Below are 19299 nucleotides of genomic sequence, written 5' to 3'. Positions count from 1 at the left end.
TTTTTTCATTGTACTTTTCTTAAAAGTAATGTTAAAATCTCGTCTCGCTCTCGTAGACCCAATCTCATATATCGTCTCGTCTTTTCTATCTATAGCAGTGATTCTCAACCTATGTTATAGTGTAGAAAACATCTAAAACTCTATATAGAAATATATAATAATGCCTCTACTTCACGTGGAACCCACCCGTTCTGGTGGGTCAAAAATAAAAATTAAAAAAAGTAACAATTTAATGCCAAAACAAAAAAAAGATTTTAAAAGGCATACAAGGATTTGTCATAGCAATACAAGAAAATAAAAAAAAATGGTCATGATTTTTAATTTGTATTTTTTGTAAAATTTGTAAAATTGAAAAAGTCATAATTTGTGAGAATAAAGTTGTAATATTACTACAACACAGTCCTAATTTTATGACCATAAGGTTATTATTATACGAGGAAAAATATTTAATGTTATGAGACTAGATTAGAAATATTATGAGGATAAAGTATTCATTTCATGAGAATAAAACTGTAATATTACTATGAAAAAATATATAATTATGTGGGAGTAAAGTAAATGTAAAAATGTAAATTTACGAGGAAAAAAAAGCAACTGTATGAAAAGAAATTTGTACTAAAATGAGGACAAAGCCTATAATTTATAACAAACACCTTTTCTTCCACATAACATGACAACTTTATTCAATTTTCTATTTTACATATACGCCTTACAAAGACTAAAAGAGCCTCCATGCTCTTATTTACTGACATAATATCGTGTTCTAATGTGTAAAATCCTGAGTTAGTGCACCAATCTAAATTATTTATATACTGTAAGTTGCGCCTACTTTGCCATTAGCTGCAGTTAGAGTCAGGGCTTGTTTAAAATTGATTCCCTGACCAGCTTTTGGAACGTTCCCAGCACATTACAGTATAACAACTGCAATGGTTTAGTCAATGGAATGGTGATATGACACCCCCGCACTATGCCATACTATTAGACAGGCGACAACCCCACAAAAAGTTTGCCCCCCCACACACCACACCACCCACGCCCAATTTGCTGTCGGAAAGGTTAATGTGAACACGTTGCCCCCAGGCAGACGCCGGCCATGCCCCTGCCCCCGCCGTGATACCAGTTTGATGGATGGCTCTGGCCCGCTGTTGGCCTGGGAGAGATGGAAGGGCAGAGGGGGTGGGGGTGGAAGGCTGGACAGGCCTGGTGCACAGATGCACCACTGCAAGAACACACACTTAGACACAATGGGCCTCATTCACGAAACGTTCTTACGCACAAATGTGTTCTTAAAGCCTTCTTACGAAGATTTTTGGCATTCACGAAACGTGTTCTTAACTCACAGTTCTTAGATCTAAGAACAAATTCTACGAACGCTCAGGAGGACTCTTACGCACAAGCAAAGCTTGCACTTTCAAAGCGCAATCGCCCTCATGATGGATTTTGCAACCTGATCCCAAACAATGTAGTGCAAATAAAATATCCCAACAATTATTTATCATCAAAACAACTAAAATATACTCCATGGATAAATATATATTCAAGTCCCAATTCATCAAAAAAAAAAGTAGCTGGCTGGACGTGCGCTGCGCAGAGAGAGAATGTATAGGGACCATTAGATTTATTTGCTGAAAGCCACGAATATTTGATGTCCCGCTTCAGGCTTCAGGCTTCAGGCTTCCCTCTCTGTTCTTGCAGGTGTGCAGGATCATCAGAATAACATCGCAATGAAACGTGGTGTGCCTATTGCGCACGGAGCACCCCCAGATAACGACATGCGCCCCCAGCCACGTCTTGAGCCAGAGCACGGGGCTGCTGTATTAATTAGGCAGCGTCTAATCAAATGTAACCACAGAAAAAATAAATAGTCACACACAAACTATGTATTTTGACTTTATTTTTCCATCATGATTGTGTAAATATTTTCTAGAGTTTCTGAAATGGTTTGGTTTCTGATTGATGGCCCACCTCCCGTTTCCTCCAGATCCCTCTGGTGCAGTCTAATCTTTTTTTTGAGTCCATTTTAAGTCAAAACACTTCTTTTTAACCTCTGTGGTGGCACGTTTCTTCATGGAAACGGCATTTATGTTTCCTGCAATGGTGCTCCATGCCGACTCTTTTTGGATGGCCTGATGACCGGTGGATACACGTGAAAATAAGGTGGTCTTGTGTTCGGTCACTCCTTGTAAAAGCACCTCTATTTCAGTAGAATTGAAGTTTTTCTTTCGTTTGTTGTCCAGCTGCTCCTCAGTCTTGCCCTTGCGCGTTGCCATCTCCGCCTCCAGCTGCCCGTTGCGCACGGCACATTTTTTACCTTATATAGGAAATAATAGGCGGTGACCTATGCAAATTAGGCCTAACATGCACGGGCATCGCAGTTGGAATTCATCAACCTAAGAACACCGTTGCGAACGATTATCCCTGCTTAAGAACGTGTCGTGAACGTGGCAGTTTCCAACCCACGCCTTCTTAAGTACACTTCTTAAGAAGACTTTTAAGAAGATGTTCGTGAATGAGGCCCAATGTGCGTCAGGGAGCTCATGCTAGCAGAATGCGTGCTACGAATTCATTAAAGCACAGTTACTGCATGTGTTTGGAGGGTGTGAGGATTCAAATCAATAAATGTGCACAAGCAACAATTCTCATATTTGTCCCTGATCACAACCATGCATGTCAATACAGTCAAAACATTGACTGTATGTACTAAAAAAAAGCACTGGAATTAATAATACAGGAAGACCTCCCACCACGCCTCTTTTTATAAGCCCCCCCAGACCACTGAGTTACTGCCCATCCAGTGTCCCCATGCATCATGTAGTTAACTACCTCACCCAGTCTATAAAACCACCCTTTAGGAGCAATTGGTGGATTTATATTACAGAGCATTAAAGCATTGTCATCATTTTGGGGGCTTTGTGGTAGCGTCCTAAATGGCGGTTTTTAGGGTCCAGTCGTGCAATCAAGTGACATGAGTGGGTGATGCGGATCTCCTCCCTCCCACCACAGTTTGTCATTAAATTTGTGTTTTGTTGTTTTTACGTTTTAGCTGGTAAAAGACTATGAACTTGATTCCTATCAGCGGATAGTTTGGATTTTTTCACATGAAGTTGAATGATGTCCCCATCAGCAGTGTCGTGCATCACCAGTGACTTTTCCCCCGCTTCGTCCATCGAGCCAAGTTCTGGTGGGTTTTCGTTGCAGAGGAAAGTTGTTCCGGCGAGTTGCCGGGGTCTCTTAAGTTAAGCGTTTTGCTTCTCAAAACAATATGCGTTCAAAAGAGTAATGGAGTAATCAAGCATTTAGATCAACAATACTATTTGCCCTAATGGCTGGACAGGACAAAAAAAACAAAAAACAAGAGTAATACATTTGCATCACAAAACCATTGCCCACAAAAAAGTCAGACCTCTCAATCACACTGGCGTTATTTACTCTCCGTTCGTATCACTGCACACTGCCCCTTGTCCATTGTTGTGACGCAAGAGAGTTAGCATGTACTGTAGGTAGATGTAGTTAGATATATAGACCAGTTACATTTTTACATGTTTCAATAAAAAAAGACAAAATGTCTGCTTTTGATGGCACTTGTTACAAAGATATAAAGTGAAGACTTACGATAACAACGACAACGATTAGGGGGGTATTCTGCGAAGCGAGGTTGGTGGGTTAGCAAGCTGTGTTGAGTGGAAAGCCGGACTTTCCTGTTGCACGAAGGCAGCTGTCTTTTGAAGCAGCTGTACCACCATGGTAACGTAAGCTAAACTCATAACCTGGTCGGAACCAGGTTATGTCCAGGCTTTCAGCTTAAAATCATCCATGAAAGTGCCACTTTCGCTGTTTAACTAATTCGGAGATGGCGCCACCATTTATTGAGAGCTTACGAAGCCCCCGAGGGGACCTGGAAAACATAAAGAGCATTCTGTGATGATATTATGCATCTATAAGCGAGATAGATTTTCAGCCGAGGGAATACGCTAGATATGCTGACTTTTTGAGGCGAGCACCAAGGATAAAATGCAATATGATATATTAATAATTAGGTCATGTTAGCAGACGTATTTGTCACAGCAGTCCTTGCCTGAGTACTCAGCTTCTTTTATTACAATATTTGCTGGAGGAATAAACACTCTGAGGCATCAATCAACTGAAAGAAAGCGCTTGTTTATTCTAACAAAGAAAAAAAAATTTCAAAGAAAAAAATTTAAAAGGTTGCCACAAAACACGTCAACACTGCCATCTAGCGGTCACCACGAGATACAGCATTGGAAATTATTTCAAAGATGAAGAAAGACAGTTGTTGCTCCAATGTATTTATTTTTGAAATGGATAAGTGTGAATATGTCAAAGTTGTGCAATGTTGAGCGTTGATAAATGAGAAGACTAGTAGGGTATAGTTAGTGTAATAATCAGTGTTAACTTGCTGGCATGCCAGTGGTCCTCCCTCGCTCTTTTGGCGGCGACGGTGTTGCATTTAGCAGTCATAATCTTTTGGGAACTCCTCACAATGGTCCATAATAATTACTTGCGCATCTTGTGTAGAAAATACACCGGCTGGGATCGCTTCACTTCTCAGCGGAAGTAGAAGAATATGATGTCAAACGCCCCCTTTCGGCACAAAACCGAAAAACCGGACTTGACAAAGTAAGTTGATACCGTCGTAGGACCAATTAAGTCTGATTGCGGATTTTAGGTTCTCTTCAGCTGCATCTTGTTCGCAAATCCTGGCTGAGTTGAGCCACATTTGCAGAATACCCCCAATATCTTTGTAGTCATGGTTTACATTTTGCAGCAATGAAAAAAAAAAAGATCTCATGCCCTACGAATCGATAGTGCAAAATTTCAATGAAATAGATCCCTAATTCATTTAATTTTCCCCAGCCCTACTGCCTGCATTATATTAGTGAAAAATAAATGAGAATATCGGCATCAATAGGACAATTTTTGGCGGATTACTGATTACTCTCTTACAACAGTCTCTTTTATTGCAATGTTGATGTGAAATTGGAGGAGAACATCAGTGCCAAGCTAGCACGAGGGTTTGGAGGGGTAGCCGTGTGTCAAATACAGATATTTTTTTATGGGCGTATCAGTTAATCTCAGATTTTCGCCATTTCCTAGTAGCCTCCTGCAGAAAGAGGGGGGATCTACTGTGTTTGCTGTGGGGACTATATGGTTCTATTGTTCTTGATATGCTGTTTCTTCACAGTAAAGTTAATTCAAGCCAACCGGCTGAGTTAAAAGGGTTCCATAGTACCAACGTAGACACCTTATGAGTTCAGCATGAGTCTGCGTGTGGCTTGACCTTCCACAGAAGGTTAAGATCGATGGAAGCCCGCGCAACGTGATGTCGCACCTTCACGGGGTGTTTTGCTTGTCTCAAGTCTTCTTTGTAGGGGTATCGGTTTTCCCTCTCAAGTGTGTGAGTGTTGTTAGGTGGATTACTCTGAACGCCCAGTGCGAGTCCGTGTTTGTTTTGGGGCTCAAAGTGCCACTTGGAGAAAGATTAGGTTTTTCGTGAAAACACTTCACGTGGATAATGGGACTCAACAACGGCAAAACCCACAACTGTCACTCATTCGAAGGAATGAGCTGACAAAACCTTTTAAGATAGCAATATTTGTCTATGAAAAATCACATGAACCGGTGATTCAATCGTGCAGACTCGTGTGTAAACATTGATTAATTTTCATGCGTTTCCATGTCTAATAAATTGCAAAACACCCTTGCAGGACATTGGAATGGTGTACTGAAAGTGAGCTATGACCTTACGGGTGATGGACTATAGCTGCAATTAGTTGCTATTGTCGTCCGGAAGTAACAATTTTCTGGAAACCAACTGATAGAGCAAGGGTCCTCAATAGGTGGACTTGTGTACAGATCCAGATGCCGACATTTTTCTATGATAGGGGCGTCCAAAGTCCAAAAAAGGGGTTGACTTACATTAGGGTCAATTGTCATGGAAATGTCATTTAACTGCAGCCAAGCTTTGATGAGAACAACCCAGGAAAGGGCAGCACAGTCGTCCCTCGCAATATCGCAGTTCGATTATTGCTCCCTCACTATATGGCGGTTTTTAATGAATGATTGTTAATAAATAATGATCACTGTTTCGTGGTAGACTACAGTGTATTATTAGTCAAAACATATTGAAATACAAGTGATACGTAGTATTGTGGTCACTAGGCAGCAGTAATGACACAAAACACTGAGACATTACCTTACATGACCTTAACACATGGCATGTCCGACATGATAGAGTGAAAAAAAGTTATCCTCCCATTCCGTGTGGCGATGTTTTTGGCTTCTTAAGTTTAGAAGAAATAAATTTGAGGCTAACTGGTTCGCTCGCTAGCTCGCTATCCCACTAGCAGCCTTCTAGAGCTGAGCAATGTGTCGTAAACAAAGACTAATAGGAGTGTAAAGGTGGCTATACGGAGGGGACTGGGACTGACATGCACATGTTTGTCAAATGTGAGCAAGATTGGTTGAAAAACCTGGCGTCTTTGCAGGGGCACATGAGTCATTGACCATTTGTCTCATGATACTATCCATACGGGCCTTCACAAATGTCATTTATTAGGGGACCTTAACTAATATTTTCACACGACTGTAAGTGGTCTTACCCAACAATTGAATAACATGTTTATGTATTGCCGGCAGTCAAGCATACTAAAGGTGGTAAAATAAACCAGGTGGACGTCTTGTTTACAGCCAGCCATCCACCAACTGTCAGACATGCTTATTGATTGTAGCTGGACGGAGGGGGCCCACTGTCGCCATACTTCTACACCTTCTACATGTGTTTTTACAACAAGCGGCTGATGTATTCCAGTCGCACTGACAGACCTGAAGCAACCACTTCAAGTTTCAGTTCCTCCGCATTGGGTGTCGCCTTCAAGTTCCATTTAACTGGCACGCATCAGACATGAAAACTCACATTTACTTGAGATTCGAGCCTGAACTGGGTCAACTTTTAAATCAGCCAAGACAGACTGAGGTTGTTTAAAGGGCCGTTTCCTCGCATTCATGCCCTTTATCCTGACCTCTTGCGACCTCTATAAACACAAAGAAACTCTCCGAAGAATGGAAGTGCAAAGACATTATGTTTTTTAACTGTCGAGCTTACAGGGAAAACCCAAAGCAATTAAACCTCAGCAAATGAATACAATCATCCCTCGCCACTTCGCTCTTCGAATTGTTCTTTTTTTAAAATATATTAATGAATAAATCATGCTGTTTTCTGGTTGAATACAGCGTATTATTAGTAAAAAATATATGCATATTTAAGCAAATGTTACTTTTTTTGCCTAAATTAAGGATTTTCAAGCATAAAAGTGGTTAAACTAAAAAAGCACTCGGAGAGCGCAGACCTCCGCCAGGCGTCAGAGTTCCCCCCATATTGTGATTTATACCATAAATATTAGTCCTACATTTATTGTATCTCCATATTTACATTCCTTGGCCATGAAAACATACCATGAGCAATTGGATTCATAATGATATCAACAGTTATTCACAAAAATTGCATTTTCCGTAATGGCGGTTTCTTCTGGATCTAGCTGCTTAGCTTATGAAGATACAACAATGTTGCATTTTTATAGCTTCATTTGTTGTCTTCCTATGATGAAAATTCCAAAGGTCCCCTATTTTTTTCATATTCTGGATCATAGTATCCGGAATTATTCCATTACCTGGATCAGTCTTTGATATTTTGTAGAACCTGTTGGAAACTTGTCCTGTATTTTTTTTTTCCAAGTGCTCTGACCATTTTTTGTGGAGTTATGTGCACAAATGTCGAAATTTTGCAATGTTAAAGAATCCTTTCAAAAATTCCTGCATCCAGACGGTGATCCGGATCACCCCCAAAATTTTAATCGGTTCTTCCCTATCCCATTTCCGGCAACTCCGGAAAATGTAATCCATATCCATTCTGAACGTTTCAAGTTATTTTGAACACAAACAGATAAACACAGGCAAAAACATAACCTCCTTGGCGGAGGTAATAAAGTAAAATACAAATATAAGGCATTCAAAAGATGCATCCAGAAGCGATGATGAAATGTAATATTGTACACCGGTCAAAATTTATTAAAGGTTATTGTCTCCTTGGGAAAACTCGTTCCATTTTATTGTCTGGCTTAATAATAGAAATGAAATGTTTCCACGTACCCACCGCAATTTGCTCATACCCTGGTTGGTAGTCACTGCCCTAGGGAACACATTTATCGTAACACACACGACAAGTTAATTTATGTCTTAAATTAGGGTATTTACTCTTATTTTGTCCACTATATTGGGTAATACAAGTGTAACGGTGACTATAGGGGTGTTATTTCATGTCTAGAGGGCTTTAATAATGTTAAAAACTGTATTTAGAAGGTCGTGAATAGGTTTTCTATTCTGTAACTATGAAAATATTCCATTTATAAATAAGGAATCCTGCTTCGTGGAAATTCACTTGTCACGGTCGGGTCTGGAACCAATTAAACGGTACAAACAAGGAATTACTGTAGTGGGTTTAGTCACACAGCAACTCATTTTGTCTGCTCACGGTGGCCGTTAACAAGGTCAGACTATTGACATAAGTGTCAGCAGACAGCCAGTAGATGTGTTTGTGATCTAAGCGGCACATTCACATGTACAGTATCACATGAAGCCCCGCTTGGCATCACATGACCAAAAATCAATATTAAACGCCTGTAATGACACTTCACTTTGCAGGAGCTCGGGAGTTTAAAGCCTGTAAAAGCACCTGAGTGACTAAACATTGATGCCTGTTTGTGGTTTAAAAAAAAAAAAAAAGGTGATATAGCTGCCGGAAATGTGAGGTGAGGTAGTGTTCACCCTGCATCCGGTGAAATGTCAAATATTTCCAACCAAAGATGTTCCATTTCCCCTGCCAACTTTAAGAAAGATTGCAGAACGTAAATGATCCAAATCACCTTCATTTATATAACAACGACATACAGTTTTAAAGTTCCCCTCTTATGGAAAAGGGCCTTTTTAAAAGATGTTCTAACAGGAGTGGATCTCTAACAGGCTTGTGCAAAATTCCGAATTCGAAATTTCAATTCAATTAATTTAAGAAAGAACACGAAAAACAGAATTTGTCACGTTGAACAAATGGGTTTTTGCTTAAATATTAAAAATACTTTACAGACACTCAAATTAAACACAAATTCTTTCCATTTAGAAAACTTGGATCAAGTAAAGCATTCTGGGAATGAAGTATTTTCCGACCATTTTCCATCATTTGAACGTTAGAAAACATTAAATTAAATGATCTTTTTTTATAGAAGATTCTTCTGTTCTTAATTGAAACACATTTGCTGTAATTGAAATATAATGCTTCGACGAGGTTCATAGTAATAATATTTACATGAAAAATGCAAAACGGAATATATTGAATATGATTCAAGAATGCACCAAAATTATGAAGTGCAATTTCACGGAATTTTCTACTTCCTCCCATTTCAATTTGAATTGCAAGTCTACTTCCTGTTTGCAACCTTAATTCAAATTATTTTTTCTTTATGACTTTTCTCAATCATGTGAAAAAGAAAAAGATAAAGCCTACTATCTGTCAATCGGCTGCGGAAGCTGCGAGTTTGATCATTTTTGTGACTGTAATGTTAAGCGGGCGTACGCGTTGCCATACACACGAGATCTGCGATTTTGGGGAAATTTGTTGTGCCGTGGCCAGCACGTAGAGGAAGTAGGGTATCGGAGGGGCTGCAAGTGTGTCGTACTTATGGAGTAAGTGATTTGTAGCGTGCGACTTGGGCGCGCTAGGTGCGCTTCATGTAAGGCTGTCGTACGTTTCACTCACTGGGGACGTACGTGCACGGGTATCGTACGCGGGCATCGTACGCGGGCATCGTACGCGGGCATCGTACGCGGGCATCGTACGCGGGCGTACTGGCTTCCTACGGCACCGACTGCTATCCTGACTGGGAGAACCAGAGTGCACAGCGGGAAGAGCCGCCTGCCGTGGCCGCGTAAGGTGCATTCATGTCGGATACATTATGTGAGCAGCCGCTGTGCATCCACGGAAGGTGGGAGAACCAGAGTGTACAGCTCCAGGAGTCACCTGCCACAGGAGGAGCCGCTGCCGTGGCCGGGCAATGTATACAATGTACTTTTAAACTTGCAAGACACACAAGGGTCACGCACTCCTCCTCTGCCTTGCCCTTGCGACCTGGCTGCATGCAAGGTTTTCCTACGTGCACACAGAAAATAATTAGCATTCCAGTATTCTCTTATTGGGTGATACAAGTGTAAAGGTGACTATAGGGGTGTTAGTTCATGTCTAGCGGCCTCTAATAATGTTAAAACCCGTATTTAGAAGGTCATAAACAGATTTTCTGTGCTCTAACTACAAAAATATTGAAATTACTGTGGCGCCAGTGGCTCAGGAGGTAGAGCAGGAACCAGAAGGTTGGCAGTTCGAAGTCCACACCGTCACTGTTGTGTCCCTGGGCAAGACACTTCACCCACCTCGCCTCCATTGCTGCCCACACTGGTGTATGAATGCAAATGAATGTTTAGTGGTGGTAGAAGAGGCCGTAGGCGCGAACTGGCAGCCACGTTTCCGTCAGACTACCCCAGGGCAGCTGTAGACACAGATGTAGTTTACCACCACCAGTGTGTGACCGAGGAATAATGGGTTCACTTCATTGTGAAGCGCTTTGGGTGCCTTGAAAAGCGCTATAAAATCTAATCTGTTATTATTAATGAATAAGGAAACCTACTTCACGGAAATTCACTCATCACGGTCAGGTCTGGAAACAACCATGATAAACGAGGGATTACTGTACTGGTATTATTAGCATGTCATATGTTTCAAATAAAGAAATTTAAGAGCTTTTTTGAATCGGTGCCAGTAAGCATCTCCTTGATCTAAGAAGAGGATGGGGGCCTCCTTAATCCTGAAAATGTCGTAGTTCACGTCCCAGCCTGACCTGCATCATAAATTCAATGAGGCCTTTAAAGTCTCTTGAAAAAAACAGCAATAACTCTGGTTGTGTTTCGTAGCACTGGTTCAGAAAACTACACGGGGAAGACAAATTCCCAAATCTGAGACGTGAGCCATCACAGGAAACAAGCATCCCGTTCCACTGAGGATTTGAAATCATTTTTGCTTTCACCTTTTCCCTCCATCTCTGTAGCACAATCTCGGCAACCTTTCGCTTACATGCTGGACGCAAAAACAAGCCAGCTGAGCTTTAACCGTGACTGCTTCACCACTGTAAAGACACAATTTTACAAATTTGGAAAAATGCTTCTGCCGTAAAGGCTGTAATTACAGTCAGGGTGTTTATTTACCTAAACCGCAAAAAGAACGGTGCGTTAAATGGAAGCAGACCAATATTTCAGACTGTTGATTTTCATATGTAAAAACTAATTTGGAGTGCAGGAGAAAGTGGACAGGACCAAATGCTCGTTTAGTTACAAGAATATCGCACAACACAGCTGCAACAGAACCAATGTTGTAATAGCCGGATGGAGAAACTGCTCAGCCAGCATGAATACCGCTGACGAGCTCGGCAAATGTAACACGCGTGAGCGTCGCACCAACAACTGAGTAGCACGACCAACATTTTAAAGCGCATGCAGAGGTAGATGAAGAAAAGCTACAAAACTTAACCCATATAGTTAAAAATAATTTCATTAAAAGTAAGATTACCTATGGCACTGTGTAGAGCAGGGGTCTCAAACTCAATTTACCTGGGGGGTTTGAAAAAAAACGGAGAGAAAAGTTCGCCAGATAGCTGGTTAATATTTAAAAGTTGGTGTCTGTTGTATGTGACCAGCGGAGAGGCATTTGAAGTTAAATAAAAGTGTAAAAAAATAAATAAATAAAACACACACACGCACAAGAGAGCGTGTCACTGCGCAATCCGTCCCGGTAACACAGTCGGTTCTATGCATGTCTACATGTTCCATATTAAGTTTTTTTTCACCACTGAAAAAAATACACTCAAAAGCATTTGCTAGGAAGATATGTTTGGATGGACGCTATTTCTCTGTTTAGAACAAAATAACTCTAGCTGAATCCTCTACATTAATCCAGCATTGCACTCTGCTTTTGGTTGTTTACGATCAAATATCACCGCATTTTACGTTTGTTTTTTACGTAACCGGATATGACGTTTACGTCTGCGCTACGTGCTTTGCGTAAAATTTTACGTAGCTCCGTCTTGGTGGATGCCATAAGACATGCTAATGAACTTTTTAAAATAATAATCACTAATAAAACAACCCCCCGATATATTACACACATGAAGTATGGTTATTGACCGTTTATGTTCATACGTTTAAAAAATAATAACTACCACACCACGTGACATCGCAGAAGCGCTATCGTAAACATTTGGAGGAAGTGACGCAGGTCTTGCGCATGCGTAGAACCAATTGCGTTTCCCGGACGGATTGCGCAGTGACGGAGCGAGTGGCCGGGGCGCTATCTTGCTCACAATACCGGTATAAGTCATTTTCTTATCACTGGAAGAATATATAGCGGTATTCGGTATATATAAAAATTATCGCACAAACCTACTGACCACGCGCGAGACTTCAAAAGCAACTACTGCCATCTTGTAAATCCAACACCAGGATGTCGCCTACACCAATTTTTTGGACGTGCTCACAGCCACTCGGGGACATGTTTGATCAGTATCTGTTAATTGCAAAGTATTCCAGTCCTCTTTTATTTATTCTTTGAGGCCTGGTGACGACATTCCAACAACATTTCCAACCAAATTTCTATTTTGAATTTGATATCTGCTTTGACGAAAGGCAGTTTGACACACGGTGCTGCTTTTAGGACCTTGAGGATGTTTTGCTTGTTTTAACCAAGTTACACGATTGTTACGCTGACCGCCGTGTGTCAGCACAGCCACTAATCCATCCTGAAAAGCCAAATAAAGAGTCCCATCGGGGAGGGGGGGACAACTGCCGTCAGCCAATTACAGGATAGAAGCGAACTGAATGCAACTCAAAAAAAAAAAAGAAGTTTGTAGTAGCTTTACAAGTGACATCCATGAATGAAACTCATCCGTGGTTATGTCTGTGGCGTGTCCTCCGTGGGCTCCAACACGGACCGATTGAAACCAGATGCCTCCGTCTCCCTCCTTTTTTTGGGGGGGGGCAAACTCAAACCACCTGTAACACCCCCCCTCCCCAATCTCCGTTAGGAATTTACAGAGATTAAATGCTTGCCACTACAATAACCGTATGCCGCGGCCCTCTGGAGGCCTGGCGTTGCTGCAACAGGAATAAAACCAGGCGAGCTCACACTGGAGTTGGACTTAGCGGGTTAAGTGCAAACAGATTCATTCAAAATCGGAATGAAGGCGCACAGGCAGGACCGAGGTCACTCTTCACGGAGCTAAGAGGGTGATGATGGGTGAAGTAATGATCTGCTTCGTGCGCTTCTGGTGGGATTATGAGAGAGTTCACACCACTGACGGAAATCCCCAACACACGTCTGTCTGAATCCGGCTGCTCTGTACCACTAATAATCATTCATTCCTCGATATGTCTGTCTGTCTAGCTCAACCCAATCAGTCGAGGCAGAAGGCCACCCCAGGAATATCGGTTCAATACAAGTTTGCTTCCTGAGAGGGAGGGTTTTTTCCTCGCCACCGTCATCAAAGTGCTTGCTCATGTTGGTTTTCTTTGATGTATTGTATGAGGATGGTGTTTCTATATCTCCTCCATATGTAACGCGCCTCTAGGGGGGCATATTTGCACGGCATCTTGGGACTGCTATGATACAGTATCATAGCAGTGATTTGCTGCTCGACGCTATAAGTCCTCAATCCACGCGGTCTTTGGAATTTTGGCATTCATGTGTAATATTTACAGTGCTGTTTCTCTTCATACATGCAACGTGTGTTGTCAGACAAGTCGTACAGTGGGGGAAAAAAATGCAACGACAAAAAGCTTTCAAGAATGAAGTATTATTTTCACAACACAAAAGTGAAGTGTTGTAAGACATCGAGAATAATGTCATATTTTCGTGAGGAAAAAAATGCATTTGAAGAGTATCTAAAAATTATTGAATGTATTTATTTTATTATTGTATTTTTAAATATATTTTTGTGACCCTCCCTCCAAACAAATTGAAGAAAAAAAATGCAAGTTTACAAGAATAACCAACAAAAATAATCCCCCCCCAAAAAATTTTTTTTTTAAAATTTTGTGGGGTTTTTTTAATGGAAAAAAGGCATGCTTACAAGAATAACATCATAATTTTTTGCTGAAAAAATTTCATTTTTTGGAGAAAAAAGTTCATGAAAAAAAGGGAGGTTACAAGAATAACCTGAAATTATTTTTGAAATTATATATATATATAATTTTTTTTTTAAGGACAAAAAAGTTTTATTTTTTTTCAAGGAAAAAAAGGTATGCTTATGGGAATAACGTCAATTTTTTGGGAGAAAAAAATTGCATTTTTTCCAAGACAAAAACTGTATGCTTACAAGAATAACGTAAAATTATTGGTAGGGAAAAAAAAATTTGCTGGACAAAAAAGTTTAGCACAAGAGTAATGTCAATTTTTTTCAAGAAAAGAAAGCATACTTACAAGAATAACAACATTTTTGCAAAAAAAAAATAGCAATCTTTGGAGAAAAGAGTTGCATATTTTCATGGGAAAAAGAGGTATGCTTACGTCAAACGTCAAATTATTTGGAGAAAAAAATTGCATTTTTTTAAAAGAAAAAAAATTACTTTTTTTCTGAGAATAAAGTTGTACTTTCTCAAAAAACTCCCACTTGAAAATAAAGTTGGATTTTCTCAACAAAAGTAAAAAAAAACTTGAAGTTACAGAATAGTTGTATTTTTTTTTTTTTAGGAATAAAGTCAACATCTTGAGAATAATGTTGCATTTTCTTTTTAGAAAAAATTGTTTTTTTCAAGAAAAAGTTGTGATATCATGAAAATAAAATCTAAATAAAATAAAATCAATAAAATAAATCTTACAAGTGAAAATGAAGGCAGAATATGAGAATATTTTTTTTGTGAGAAAATACAAAATTCTGGCACGGGGGGGGTGACGTGGCTTGTTATATTCAAAAAGCGGCCTTAATTTGATGCAACGTGACAAAATTCAATCTAAGGGCAAAATCTGCGGACACGTCGTGTCTCTCTGAGAAACACCCGAGTGAGTCAGATGTGACACCGCAGAAATGTTCGCATGGAAACGACAAAAAACACACTTTTCCAAGAGGTTTTGACACAGGCATGTAAACACTGTGTGGTAATGCATTCACTGTCCTGACTATAAAAGCACATTTCCACCTCGTAGTCCAGTGATTACACCACTCACATTCGACTCACATATAATGAAACGTGGATTTACTTTAGAGTAGTCAATGTACAGCTTGAACAACGTTCTTTCCCTCTGGAAACTGGCCCACATGGCAGTTTCCCAACATGATAAGGAGAGGAAACACACTTCCAAGACGACAAGTGCCTTGTTGAGGAAGCTGAAGGTGATGGAGTGTCCAAGTATCCTCCACACCTGAACCCAACTGAGCACCTGTGGGGCATCTCCAAGCAGAAGGAAGGAAGGAAGGAGTGCAAGGTGTCTAGCATGCACAACCTGTCTAGGTCTGGTGTGTTCGTCTTCTTTCCATTCCGCTGTGTCTTACGCCAATCTTTTGGTACTCCCTCATAGCGGTTGGTACCCCATTGTCACCTGATTTACAGTGGTTCATGGAATATGCAGTACAGTGTTCCCTCGTTTATCACGGGGGATAGGTTCCCAAATAGCCCGCAATAAGTGAAATCAAAAAGTAGCCAACTTTTTTTTTATTTTTTTTTTACAATGATTATATATGTTTTAAGGCTGTAAAACCCCTCACCATGCACTTTATACACTTTTGTCAGACAGGCAATAACATTTTCTCACATTTCTGTCTTTTTTAAACACTCTCAAGAAAGTTCAAGCCTTCGTTTGAATTTGAATGATCAACCTACAGGTCGGACACAAGAAGTCACTCACGCATATTTCACTCCTGTGACCGCGCCTTTTCGTCCTGGCGCTGTACCGCTGTACTGTAGCGTTTTTGTATCCTTGTTAAAACATACTGCTGCAGACGAAGCCAAGACTCATTTACAAGCTAGCAAGCTAGCGATGACACAGGAGATATGGCAGGACTGCAACGAAGGAGATTGACTGAAGGTCTACAGCCAATCAGGACTCAGAAAACAATGGGTGGTGCAGACAAACGAGAGAGGAAATAGACAGACACTCAGCTTCCGACATTGCAACAGCTATTTTGGTACTGTGCAATACATTTTGGATTGTGACACCAAAATGCATTTCCCTGCCTGGTTGTCAAAGCAGAGTGTTGGCAGCATCGTGCTGTTGGGGGGCTTTAAGTCAGAAGTCAGCTGAAGAGTCATGGCATGTACCACAGTCAACAAAAAATGGCTTGATCGGGAAAATTGAAGCTTTAGGACTAGCCCAAATCGAATTGAAAACCTATGGGGGTGACCTGAAGGGGGCTTTGCACACAAGATTCCCTTGCAATTTGACAGCTTTGGCGCACCCCTGTGAGGAAATGTGGCAAATATTGTGACATGCTGAAAAAAAACAACAAAAAACACACACAAAATGTGGTCATTTAAGCAAAGGGTGCTTCAACAAAGTTTATCATTTGGGACGTGTACATAAGCGTTCAAGGATACAGTCTTATTTTAGACAAAACTCACATTTTTTGCAAAGAAACAAGTCGTAAGCTAACGAGAATACTGTATTTGCTTTTTAATTCGAGGAAAAAAAACCTCACCTAATGAGAATAAAGTCACATTTTGTCTGGAATAAAGGCACGTTACAAATTGTAAACTCACAACAATAAAGTTGTATTTTCTCAACAAAAAAAAGGAACATTTTTTGAAGAAAAAAAGTGCAAGTTTACGTGAACACCATTTAATATTTTTTGGGGGGCGGGAGCATTTTTTGGAGAAAAATTTTGCAAATTTGTTTTGACACAAAAAAAGTCATCAACTCACAAGAATAAAGTAGGATTTTTTCAGGAAAAAGATAAAACATTTTTGAAAACAAAAAAGTGCACAAAATATAAACAAAATTTTTTTTAATTAAAAAAAATTTTGCTTTTTTTTTACAAAAAAAATAATCAACTCACAAAAATAAAGTTGTATGTTCTCATCAAAATGTAATTTTCAGAGAAAAAAAGCTTAAGCTTACCATAGAATTGCTTACAGAATTGTGCTTATTAAACTTAAACTATTAAAAATTGGAATTATTTTTTGAAAACAGCTATATCTAAATGTAATAAATAAATAATAAAATAAAGAAAGGATAGGATATCAGGATTTTTTTTCTCCAAAATACAGAATATAACTTTTCTGGAATCAAAAATATGCCACTTTGTGTACCAAACACGTCTTTCAAATTGAGGTTTCATTTGTACTGACAGTGCAAAAGAGTGCTATTTTGAATCTTTCTAGACACACTACCTGTTCCCAAGCTGCCAAGGTAACCCCTGTGACAAGACATTGCACCTCTTAAGACACAATAACGTCGTGAGAGTGCAGAAACGATCAGCAGTGTCGTTTCCCTCGGCCTAAACGACTCTATTTAAAGTCAGTTCATATGAACCCTCGTGCCACCTTCACTGACAGCGCGCATGTCTTTAGGAGTCAATTATGCGCAGCCAGATGATCTCAGCGCTGTTGGCTTGTGCGCAAAGACGCGCCTGCAGACTGAATGGAAAAACGTCTCTCTCTGCCTTTACGCCTGTTGCCAGTTATTTCATTCAAATATAATAATCACCACAATGAACTCACCAGCCGCCGTGAGAGAGAAATAATCACTTGAAGCCCCGAACATCTTGGCGCCTCTGTCAGTCAGAGGAGACGGAGGGAAACAGTGTATCAAATATTCCACGGACTTTCTTCTCCTTGTTTTAGGCGTGATGTGGAATCAGTGAATGAGTCGAAAAGCATCCGCGAGGTCTCCTCGTGCCCGCTTCGACCAGAAAACATCCACACTTCTTTAGAGGGTCTGTAAAGTCCGGTGTCTCTCTTCTGTGCTATGATCGCGTAGTGAGTGCTGTGTGCCGCTGCAGGGGCGTGCATGAGGAGGAGCTGTGGGGCAGGACCCTCTCTTCAGTGGGCTTGGTCTGCTAGTGCAGGGGGATTTCTTACCATCAGAAATAAAGAATTTAGAGCAAACATTTCATTTATTTATTTATTTTAGCCAAGAAAGAAGTTGCGCCTGTCTTCACATTATTGTCATTGTCATGTGTATTCCTTATTTTGCAGTGTGGAATGTTAGAAAAGGCTTGATGAAATGGTGTGACTCAAACAGAGAACAATAAACAGACCCATTTACTTCTTTAAGCATCTGGGGTAGAGTTTTATCCACAATGTAGTGGCGGAGAGGCATAAAATAGCGAGGTTCAAGGTGCTCAATTAAGCATAATCTCGACTTTACTTACCACCGACAGAGGCTGGTCATCTTTTCTGTTATAGCTAATGACATCCTTGTCATCCTGTGGAAGTTTCCCGTGTACCGAAAGAGGTGATGATGCAACTCCACACTAATGGATGTCACCTTTAGAGCAGTTTTAAGCCATAAAAACAATCACAAGGTGGCAGAAGTGCATTTAATACGAGCTCGGCATCGATCATTTGCATGTAAAAACACACTCGACAGCAAGGAGGAAGTGGAAGAGCGTGGAGTAAAGTTTGTAGCGTGCAGAAGGTTATGCACGGGAAACGTAAACGAATGTACACGCACACACGTGCGCACGCGTGCACACACATGCACACACACAGTTTAGTTCCAAATGGGAACATTGTAAATAATTCATGGTGTTATATTTGTAAATATAACAATCAATATATCGACATATCAATATATTTGATGTAAAACAATCCCTTGAATGAGTTAACGTGATAACACACGTTGTGTGATCACGTGGGCTGCTGCCTAGACGTGCTGGGGTGGACTGCTTGTATCGAAGTGCCTGTATCGGAGATTTTAGATGCAGATCCAATACTCATTTTTGTCGCTGATACCAGCCTGATAGCCAATGTCAGTATTGGATCAGGACACCCCTAATATTTTCATTATTTCCTCGAAACGAAAATGTTTTGATCTGTGAACCAATGAATTGAATTCCCATTACTTTGTAATGGGGAAATTGCTTCACATAATTGTTTGATGCTTGTTAAACTGGGTGAGTAAGTTAATTAAGAGTTCATGACGGCAACAGTTTAACCCTGAAACACATTGATTCAATTGCCATTATTTCTTATGGC

At 40.3% G+C, this 19299-nt stretch overlaps 1 protein-coding gene across 2 annotated transcripts in view; it reads right to left on the bottom strand.

The window, feature by feature from the left end:
- itga1 (integrin, alpha 1) overlaps nucleotides 1–18080 on the bottom strand; it is a 61420-nt gene extending 43340 nt beyond the window's left edge. For both annotated transcript variants that reach the window (XM_054756891.1, XM_054756892.1), the window contains exon 1: nucleotides 17821–18080. In XM_054756891.1, coding sequence (XP_054612866.1) covers nucleotides 17821–17863 — 43 coding nt within the window. In that variant the 5' untranslated portion in view covers nucleotides 17864–18080. The remainder of the gene's footprint in view (nucleotides 1–17820) is intronic.
- Nucleotides 18081–19299: the final 1219 nt, after the last annotated feature.

Source organism: Dunckerocampus dactyliophorus, chromosome 17 (genome assembly GCF_027744805.1).
Source record: "Dunckerocampus dactyliophorus isolate RoL2022-P2 chromosome 17, RoL_Ddac_1.1, whole genome shotgun sequence".
In the NCBI taxonomy this organism is placed as follows: Eukaryota; Metazoa; Chordata; class Actinopteri; order Syngnathiformes; family Syngnathidae; genus Dunckerocampus; species Dunckerocampus dactyliophorus.
The sequence above is the reverse complement of the archived record's forward strand: the minus strand, read 5'-3'. Positions and strand labels throughout refer to the sequence as shown.